At 44.1% G+C, this 10,830-nt stretch overlaps 1 protein-coding gene across 6 annotated transcripts; it reads right to left on the reverse strand.

The window, feature by feature from the left end:
- Positions 1-751: 751 nt before the first annotated feature.
- On the reverse strand, positions 752-9,215 carry IFT27 (intraflagellar transport 27). 6 transcript variants are annotated; one of them, XM_081879536.1, is made up of 7 exons: positions 8,525-9,212; positions 4,393-4,472; positions 3,608-3,667; positions 2,879-2,938; positions 1,593-1,710; positions 1,185-1,294; positions 752-1,010 (listed from the first exon to the last, which is right to left on the reverse strand). In XM_081879536.1, the coding sequence occupies exons 1-7, from the start codon at positions 8,667-8,669 to the stop codon at positions 912-914; spliced, it is 672 nt and encodes a 223-aa protein (XP_081735662.1). In that variant the 5' UTR covers positions 8,670-9,212; the 3' UTR covers positions 752-911. The 6 variants fall into 6 exon arrangements, with proteins under 6 accessions (XP_081735662.1, XP_081735664.1, XP_081735665.1 ...); XM_081879538.1 differs by having other exon boundaries at positions 8,594-9,206; XM_081879539.1 differs by lacking the exon at positions 8,525-9,212 and adding an exon at positions 8,156-8,504.
- Positions 9,216-10,830: the final 1,615 nt, after the last annotated feature.

Consider the following 10,830-nt stretch of genomic DNA (forward strand, 5'->3'; position numbering starts at 1 on the left):
AATCAAAGCTAGTTACATATTTTTGTTAGAAAACCAGCAATTTCACATTTGTGTTCTATAAGAACTCTCAGGTGGGTGCCATCTAGACCCAGCAACTTGTCAATTTTATTTTATTTAGTCTATTAGGCCTAGAAAGAACTTCATCTCATGTCACCGCTATCTGCCTCAGTTCCTCAGACTCCCTTCTTGCAAAAGTGAGTCCAGGCACTGGGATCTGCCCCATAACTTCTGCTATGACGACAGATGCAAATAATTCATTCAACTTCTCTGCAATGTCCTTATTCTCCTTTGACCCTTTTGTCATCCAAGGGTCTAACTGCCTCCCCATATAGTCTCCTGCTACTAATGTACTGGAATAACTTATTGGTTTTGAGCTTCATGTTTTTAGCAATGTGCTCTTCCTTACTGCCTGCTTGCACTTTGTTTCCCCAAGCTTGCGTTACTTTTTGTTCTCATTTGGACAAGACCTCCATATTTTGAAGGAAATCTTTTTGCATCTACTAGCTTCTTTGACTCTTCTCATTAACTATGTTGACATTCTGGTGGCTCTTACGGAATCTTTCCTGATCTGCAATCTACACTCCAGCTGAATGTCTAATATTGTGATTTTAAACAACCCTCAATCATTTGGGAATGCTTTGACCCACATTATACTCGCTTTCGCAATATTTAAACTGCAATCAGGCAAAGCCACGCATGCCAAATTCTAAGTCACTGGATAAGTAATAGCCAGGTGAAATAATAGTCAAAGTCTCTTTCAATAGGTTTATTTTGGCTTAGAATTACAGGAAAACATATGATAATAAGAAAATAAAAGTCTAACTTCCACTCTTACAGGATTGCTAAACATTTGATTAGTTCCAGGCACAAAGAAATGAAACAAGCTAAGCGTTATCACACTCAGAGGTGCCTCATACCAATGAATGAAAGGTTTCCACCCTCTCTTTGTAGAGTCGGTGAAAAGCATTTGCCATGATGTGAAAAGGGGCTTCATAGTTTTCCATCTCTTTCTGTAAACATAGAAAATAAATATATAAAGACAGAGGAAAAACTTGTTTAATTACTTCAAGAAACAACAATTGCTGGAAACAAGCTAAATTACAGAAAGACAACATAATCCAGTGCCTCCTCTATCTGAAAATGAAAGCAATTATTTCTCTACATCCGATTATATAGACACTCACTACTGACATCTCGCAGTATTCTAGGCCATTGGTTTCTGCCCAGTCTTTAGCTTGTTTTTGTTCCACAACTCGCCTATCGATCAAATCGGTCTTATTGCCCACTAGCACACCTACAAAAAAAAAAAAAAAAAGGAAGAAAAGAAGCATTGAATTTTTAACAATGGCACTATAAAATCTAGCAAGTTAACAGGTAAAAGAGACAGGAAAATGTGTTGTTTGACAAGGTAATGGAAAGAAACACCACAAGGGAGTCACATGGCATATGTATTTCCCATATTTGTTTCAGACACTGACTGAATAAAAGAAAGGCATTTTAACAGCTTGGAAATGAGATGCTGATGTCTGTCAGAACTCATGTGCAGGAGTTACAGGCACAAAGTATATATGCAAAAATTTTCAGTCTCCTACCTGGAATATGTATTCCAGAGGCTTGGGTCCTTAGCTTCTCAAGCCATTTGGCAGAGTTACTGAAAGACTGTTCATTGGTAACATCATATACAATACACAGGGCATTGGGCTGTTCCCACTGTGCAACAAGAGGAAAACACTGTCAGTTCTGTTGAAACAGATGTTGTCAATAGTCATTACAGCCCTGGAGACTTCATAAAAAAATAATTTTGGTATATAAGGAGCATCAGAAAACCAGAGCTAGAAAAGAAAGTCTGATAGACAAGGATTCCGTCATCTATGAAAATATCACTGGCATTCAAAAGGAAAGGTACATTGCTGTAATTCAGCCAAATTCTTATCCAAAGCCTCAAAAAAGCACTTTCAAGGATGGAAAACTGGGGTGTGTGTTGTGGTGCAGCAGTAGCTGATCATATTCCATGAAAAGGCCATAGTATAAACTCATAATGAAGTCTAAAAACCATCCCAAATGAAGATATAACATAGCTATTGGGAAAGACAAAGAAAGAGATTACAGTTTATACTTTTCTCTGGCATATTCAGCAAGGTACCATGCCAATGCCTACTTCGTGAATCAGCGTAACTGCCCCAGTGTTTTAAAAACTAGGAAAGCTACCAAACATGTAAGAACAAAGCCAGTTGAATTTGAAGATCTATTAGGGAAACATAAAAAGGTCTTTCTAGTCAGGGATAGCCAACACTGTGCTCTCCAGGTGCTTCTGGACTCCAACCCTGATCAGTCCCAGCCAGCACAGACAATAGTCAGAAATGATGGGAGTTGATGTCCAACAACCTCTGGGGGCACCAGGCTATTCCTACTCTATGCAAATATGCTCTCTGCACAATAAGATCCATGGGCTTTCAATTTACAAAGCAGGAGTGCAAAGGCAAATTAAGGCATAACTATTTTCTGTGAAACGATCCCAAAATATGCATTCTTGTTTAAGTGTTTTGCTGGATCAGACAAAGGCCTGTGTTAATTATCTGAAAGAATTCAAATAACCAGAAGGTTGGTACACCTGAAACTGTGCTGCACTGCTCAGTTGTATTTAAACTTCTGCCCACTTTTGTTTAGGAGACTGAACCGCTCTCTTTCCCTCCCAATAACTTTTATACATGGGGAAAATTCCCCCCCCCCCGCCGTGACGATCCATCCAGTTGTTAGGAAAAAGGAAGACAGGAAGGAATGATTACTCCCAGTTCTTATGCAAGCTTTAATTGGGATGTGGAGGCCAGAGGTGCTTCAGAGCTTATCTGTTGAATGAAAACTCTTATATTCTACTTGCCAGTTTCTCTAGCATTTCAGAAAATATTTCTTTCCCTGCTGAGTCAAAGAGGAAGAGTTCCTGAAAGCAAAAGCAAAAACAATGTGTAGCTATGAAACCTTCCCTACTAAGTAAACAGTCTTTAAATGCTACCTCACTTCAGGCACAGCAATGATCACAATCTTAATAATTAATAATAATACATGTAACCCACAGAGCTATAGAAATGAATTAACTATTATATTTTTAAATCCAGAAGAAAACACACCATAGCCCAGGGTAGTCCAGCTTGCAAGTATTTCACTGCCCTATCTCACCAAGCAGCCCATGACTAACTCACCAAATGGTGGCAGCAAAGAGCTCTGAGGGATGAGGGAGAGTCAAAGCAGTTGAGATGGTCCAGAAAGCTTGTTCTTTCCTTTCCTATAAAACATTGATTTCTGCTTCTATTCCTAGTATCAACTTATTGCATAGACAAAATGGCAACTCATATACCAACATAGTTACATGATTTTATCCCAAAGAGGTAGGAGTCCCAATGGGTATGAAGTTATTGGAACAAATTAGAGAGTCCAAGACGTTGCATTGTCAACATTAATGCTATACAAATAAGTTTTCCTACATTTGTATAAATTAACTAACAGAATCAGAGTAAGTTAAACAAAGTCATTGAAAAAAATGAGAATTCTAGATAGGCTTTTTAATATATTTTTTAAAAAGCCTATCTGTTTAAATCATAGCTGGGCTCACCACACTATCATTTGTCTCTGGAATGAGTACCGTCTTCACCAGCAATTCTACTCCTGTTGTCTGTCAATCAAAATAAGGTAAACATGTCATAAAGATTCAGAGGAAGCAAGTGTATTTTCATACTATGCTTGCCTAGGGCCAACAGAATCCTTCAGGCTTTTCAAATCATCATCACAATATAACAAACTAATTTATATGTCATAGAAACACTCAGAATCTGAAAAATGGATGTTTGGGACTAGCCTGGAAAAACAAAACCAGGCTGAAATGAAGGCAGTTGCTCACAGTTATAGAAAGTTTATTTTTGCTGCAGGACTAGCTCTGGCTATAGATTCTTTAGGGTAGTTTTCAAACCCCTTTTCAGGCAACAATCTTCATAAGAGAAATAGTACATCCTTCTTTTTCTGCTCACCTAAGGTAAATACAAAAAAGTATGTTTCAACATGAAGACTTACAAGTGCAGAGACCTGATTTATACAAGTCTTCCCCCTCAAATTGGGTTTCCACATGTACAGGTCTCTGTATGGGGTGCCTGTTCCACATTTCCTTAGACATATACTGTAGTGGGAAATGGAATGGGATGCACTTTTGCTCCTCCTGCATTTGATCATAATTGGTTGTGTAAGTGTACAAACTGGTCCTAGGTAAATATATCCTTGCCACTTTTCTGATGGGATGTTTTAAATGTAACCAAGATACTTAGCACTATGATTAACATTCAGATCTGTGAAGATCACACCGATGTCTCTCCTCCCCGGTGCTTGTCATTCCATCCAAAAGCTCACCAATGTATAATTTTTCTGAAAATGAGCCCCATCATTGCAGAACATCTGGACCAAGGCACTTTTCCCCACTGCTGGGTCACCTGCACAACAAATAGGAAAAATACTTTTATTCTAATTTGGCTAAGTTACTTCCTTCCTCCAATTATATTCTAAGAAATATAATGGACCTGCGGGTATAGAGTGGTATATAAATTCAATAAATAAACAAAAGGGGGGGGGGAGAATGCTAAATAAATAAATAATACTGATGTAAACAATGAGCAGTTCAATATTATACATTTTATATGCATGCTGAAACCAAAGGATTTAAATACCGTATACCTATCTGGGCAAAGGATGGAGGTGGCACTGTGGGTTAAACCAGAGCCTAGGGCTTGCCGATCAGAAGGTTGGCAGTTCGAATCCCCGTGACAGGGTGAGCTCCTGTTGCTCGGTCCCTGCTCCTGCCCACCTAGCAGTTCAAAAGCACGTCAAAGTGCAAGTAGATAAATAGGTACTACTCTGGCAGGAAGGTAAACGGTGTTTCTGTGAGCTGCTCTGGTTCGCCAGAAGCGGCTTAGTCATGCTGGTCACATGACCCAGAAGCTGTATGCCGGCTCCCTCAGCCAGTAAAGCGAGATGAGACCAAAATCCCAGAGTCGTCCGCGACTGGACCTAATGGTCAGGGGTCCCTTTACCTTTATCTGGGCAAAGGAACAGGTCCAAGCTAGACATGACATTCATTGTGTGAATGTAATTAAAAGCAATGCATGTTTTTAGTGTAAACAGTGGCTGAGGGAAGGCTGAGGAGTCTCTGGACCACAAAGGTGGGGAGGAAAAGTTTTTCTTCCTACCACAGTGCCCACATACCGTAAATTGTTTCTTCAAAGCTGCAATTTACATTTCAAGGGATGCCCCCATCACACCTTGAAATGAAAAGCACACATTTCGAAAGCTGTTTTTTCTTTTTTGTGTGGACTGTAGCAAGGAGCAAAATAATTACCTGCCAGTTCTGTGGCAGCTCAAGATTCTCCAGAACTACATTTAGCATGGCCCTCAGGCTGTATGGCACCTGTTCTCAATTTTTTGCAAGTACACAAACTCCAAAGATCTGCTGTGGTACTACCGACCATAGCATGGGACACTACAGAAACTGACTTTCTACCTTTTTTCTTCACCATCTATCAGGAGAGCACTTTTGGGCTACTTATATATTTTACTTGCTACTATATAAATATTATTTTGCTTCTTTGAGTTTGTCACAACATTCTTATTATCAATGAATGCTAATCATAACCTTGTCCAGTCTTATGTTCATAATGCGAACAAGAGTGAAGTTAGGAGATCTACTGTACAGAACACAACAAATGGCATTGTGGAAACATTGCCTAAAGGTGCAACATACGGTACTTTCCAGTCTGGAAAAATATTTAATTCCGATCATAACAATATTGTCAGGATTCAGTATCAACATTTTAGGCATCAGAATTGAACAGGAAAAACATGTTAATTCTTCTGCATAAGATGCATGAAATGCTCAGATTTCACAACAGTTTCTCTCTGTTCACACAGGATGCAATTGTTCTGCTAGACATGCATACGCAGGAGCAACATGCATGAAAAATTCAGTATTTAGGCTCAAATTGAGCAACTATTTCCAAGACTAATTGAAGGAAATTGTGCTTTTCAGGGCGGCTGGTCTGTGTGTGTTTACTCCACTCAAACTTCATACTGTTGCATGGATGCCAGGTAAGACAGGAGCACCCAATGGACATAGCAGAAAAAATGTGTCCATTATGCATGAGACAACACAGTCAAATTTATACGCTTCTGGTTGACTAGGCCACCTTGTAAGGCAATTAGAAAATAAAATTTGTTTAGGCAAATTGAGTATTTTGCATTTATCAATGGTGGTGTAAGGTTTGCTTTTAAAGTAAAAATATGGAATATATTGTTATGAGGCCCAGAGCAGAGTGCTGATGTAGCTTCAGCAATTATCAAATTGAGATTGAGCTCTATATAGCGGCAGCATACTTATTACTGGTCCTGCCCTTGGTGGTAGTTGCCTTATCAGTTAAAGGCCCCAGCCTGCTCCATTAGTCTTCTGCTCTGGCCTCACCCACCTCATGGGGGCCTCTGCAATGGAGTCCTCTAGACTGAAGACAGCATTGATACATCCTTAGGCAAGAAGGGTACTGGCACCAATTGACTGCCCACCTATGAGGCAGGATGAAGCAGAGTAAGTCCCTGAGTTGGTACCCTCATGGGCACCCTTCCTGTTCTGCCGCCTCCACCACCAGTGGAGAAGCAGTGCTGGCATTGGTTCCCATTTCCAGCGAGATCTCACTGAAATCTCGCAACATCTCATGGAGCACAAAGGGATCTTGTGAATCTTGCTGATGCTGGCCCTTCTACGCTGGTGGAGTGGCACTTCTCATTTCGCCTCAAGCAGAACACACCAGCCCTGCTTCGAAGAGCTTTTGGGGGATTAGCCCTGCATGGCCTCCCCCTTCAGAGTCTGCCCTCATCCCCTGAAAAAGAGTGATCTGATTCTAGGGTCACGACCCTTCTAAGATTCTGAAGAAACATCCCATAATGCTAAGCATGCGATAAAACCACATCATCTTTCAATAATCTTGGCATTTTCTGTTCTATTTGGGAAACTTGCATGTCTAAAAGCTGATCCTAAAGAAGTGTGCATGCACACGAAAGCTCATACCTAGAACTAACTCAGTTGGTCTTTAAGGTGCTACTGGAAGGAATTTTTTTATTTTGTTTTGACCATGGCAGACCAACACGGCTACCTATCTGTAACTAAAGCCTACAGTGCCTCCTGATCTGCAGATTTTTTAAACAACCAACCAACCAACCAACCAACCGTCAATATGCTTTCTGGCAAATCAAGGTAAGTTCAAACTGCCAGTTACAGTCCATTTCTATATAACAGGCACGTCTGACAGGTAGATCTTGATCTACTGGTAGATCACTGCCAGTTATTTTATAGTGGGAGTAGATCTCTGTCTCTTGAAAGGTGGACATGCCTGCTATTTAACATGGAACTGGAACAATCTCTTCCTTTCACCATTGTTTTCTTTTACAGGTTTGCAAAGAAAGCCTTTGCCCTCTTAAAAGGAGGACCTGTTGCAGACTAATTGTCATTTTCAACAACTAGAATCATTTATTGATCGATTTATATGCCACCAACTGATGCAAGAAAGTTTGCAACACAAGAGACAAAACATTCACATCACAAAACCAAAATTAGATGTGACTGATAGAAATCAGCAATGCCCTAGAGAGCTTATGTTTGACATTGGAGGGTCAAACTGGTCTCAGAGCAGTAGAATAATTAGATAGCAGGTGTGCCGAGCTTTTTTCCTCTTTGTGTGTTTTCGCTTTTTGAAGAGCAAGTCCTCCTACCTGGTGTGCTCCTGTGCTTCCCTTTCTACAGGGAACAAAATTAACCCAAGGCATATACTCTTTACTATATATATATATCACCCAATCCTAACCATGTCCATCTAGGAAGGAAGGGATTCTCAAGAGATTTCTAGAGCGGGGCAGGAATGATTTAAAAGCAACGGTTTCCTGTTAGGCTGCGTTGCTATAAAAGCAACCGAACACCTTAACCGCCTCCTTAGATTGCGGGCGCTTGTGCAGAGGCAGCAATGCTCTTTTCCTCCCCTCTGAGACGAGGACATGCCTTGGCCCGGGACTCTCAGGTCCCCGTACACGAGGTGCGACTTGTAGCGATGCTGCCAAGGCGGCCAGTTTCGGAACTCACCTGCCACGATGCACTTGGCAGCCAGCTTCACCATGGCCTGCGCTACCCCTTCACCACAGGAGAGGATTTTGTGGGGAAAGGGGAGAGGAAGCGGCCGGCGCTTACGGAGGGGAGGGTTGTGTAGGCACCGAGGGGCTGGAATTAAGGCAGGCGGGGAAAGGGACCCCTGAGGCTGGGCCTAGCGGCTCGGGAGGGAGAGCCGCCCTGAGATCCGCGGGGACAGCGGCGCAGGGCCTGGGCTACCGGGTCCCCGCAAACCCAGCTTCCAACCTAAACCACGCTCTTCCGCCTCTTGCGGAAAAAAGCGACTCCAGCCCTCTCCTAGCAACAGGACACGAGAACGTCCGCGCTTCCCCCGCCCACCCCCACCTGCAATCCTATTGGCCGACGCTCCCCGTTCTCGGAAGAAGCGATTGGTTTCGCGTTGCGCCCGCCTACATTTCCGTTTGGCTGTGCTCTCGCACGTCCTTTCCGCCCTTTTCGTCGATGCCCTCGGCTCATTAGTTCTCAGCATGTGCCGATCAAAAGGAACTCTAGGCGCCTACTGGCTCAGTTTGTGCTCAATCATTTGAAGTCGTCCAGGGCCGCCAACCGCGATGACGCCCCTGCCTGAGGAAGCGATGAAGTCATTCAAAGCAACAATTTTGCGTGCGTGGACCGTCTTCTTCTACCCGGTGATTTATGACCCGCCAAAAGAGCCTATTTTATGATTGGTTGAGCCCGGGCGGCCTGTACCACTGGGACGGAATCATGCTCTTTTCCGTTGTCAATTCTCTAGGGACGCCGGAAATGACTACGGTTAAACTGTCTTCGGATAATCCCGATTCGGTGACTACTTTTCATTAGGATTCTGCGAGACAAGACGCGGGTTCACTTCCCAAGTCAATCCCTAAACACCCCCACCCGCCCATCGACAGTGGGCCTTCCCACGCCGCTATGTGGCTCCTATGTACTTTCTGTGTTTATGGAGGCTCCACGCAAGGTTAACTGAGTTTTCCGCGTCTGCGCAGACCGACGCTGGCCCTGTCTCTTCCCCACCCCCACACGTTGCCCCTCCTTTGGGAGAGAGCGGGGAAGGGCTGCGCGCGCTGCGCGGGGTTCGAAGCGTCTCCAACGGTCACTGGCGTCGCGCGCTTTTTGACCCTCCTCCGGCGGCCCTTCCTTCTTCATCGTTGACGGGCAGCCGCACTTCAACGTCCCCAGCCCGGGGATGAGTGGCGTCTACTGTTGCTCAACCACAGGAGAGGGGCCTCTCCTCGCGAATTCCCGAGCAAAGGCAACGAGGGAACCCTTCCTTCCTTGAGGCAAAAGGAAGGCGGGATGGGGAGCAGAGAGAGGGGAGAGTAGCTGCTGCTTCCCCACCCCTTGACCCCGAAAACGGGGAAGAAATGGTAGGGAAGGGCGGAGAGCAGGCGCCAGCCAGTATTGCAGTTAATCGCAACAGCTGACATTGCTCCAGAGCTGGAAAGGCCATTCGCTTTTTGGAGTTCATTGTGTGTCAATACCGCCTTTCTTTTACGGTGGCATAGGCCCCACTGCTTTACATCTTCACAATATTACTGTTGAGGTGATAATGGCTAGCCCGGGGGTTCCCAATATAGTGCCCAGGGCTGGCCTACCTAGGTAAGCAAGGTGAGGTGAGCGCCTGAGGTGCCAAGATCCACAGGGGCAGCTGATCCTGGTGTTGATCTCTCTCTCCCCCCCCCCCCCCCGCGCCTTGTTCCTGATGTAGATCTTCCCTCACCCCTTCTTCCCTGGAAGGTAGAGGGATGCCATTTGGGGGTCCGCCTTAGGCCTTAGGCCAGCCCTCGTAGCACTTTCTGACTTGGTGCCTGTAGCCCCTGTCCCTCCAATTTTAATTTTTTTTGGGGGGGGCAATGTTTGGTTATGGGCTTGCCTGCTTTTCTGTTTTATTTGGGGTATGTAAGTGTTGGTGTTTTGCCTGCTGCATGTGGCACTGTGAGCACTGCCAGGTTTTCATCCGAAAAGGTTGAGCACCTCTGAACTAAACCATGGCCGCCACGCGAGCTTTGTGTTTTAGTGTCGATCTGAATCTGGCAGCCTTGTGATTGTGCTCCGATAACAGTTGTGGGCAGGATTCTTGCATTGCAGGGGATTGGACTAGATCAGGCATAGGCAAACTCTGTCCCTCCAGATGTTTGGGACTACAATTCCCATCATCCCTGACCACTGGTCCTGTTAGCTAGGGATGATGGGAATTGTGGTCCCAAACATCTGGAGGGCCAGAGTTTGCCTATGCCTGGACTAGATGACCCTTGTGGTCCCTTCCAACTCTGCAGTTCTATGATTCTATACTACAGCACACTGGCTCAGCATCAGGACTCAAAAGCTCTTAAGGATTTGTTACATTCATAAGAATGCAGAAGCCCTGTGGGATCAATCCAGCATTCCAACAGTATCCAGCCAGATCCTTCCATGGGACATGGAGGTTCCATTAGACATCATGAGTGCTAGCCATTTGCCAGACCTATGTGACTTTTAAAATACCCTCTGAGTCAGTGGCCATTGGCACACCTTGTGGCAGCAAATTCCTTACAAGGTGTTGTATGCTCCCCTTTTAATTTAGAACCCTCTCCATCTGTAGGTTGAGCTCGGGTGGAGTAACAATATATTAATCACAGAATCTTCCAGTTAAAGCATAATTGCAGTCTTGT

This window comes from Podarcis erhardii (assembly GCF_964252035.2).
Source record: "Podarcis erhardii genome assembly, chromosome: 10".
In the NCBI taxonomy this organism is placed as follows: domain Eukaryota; kingdom Metazoa; phylum Chordata; class Lepidosauria; order Squamata; family Lacertidae; genus Podarcis; species Podarcis erhardii.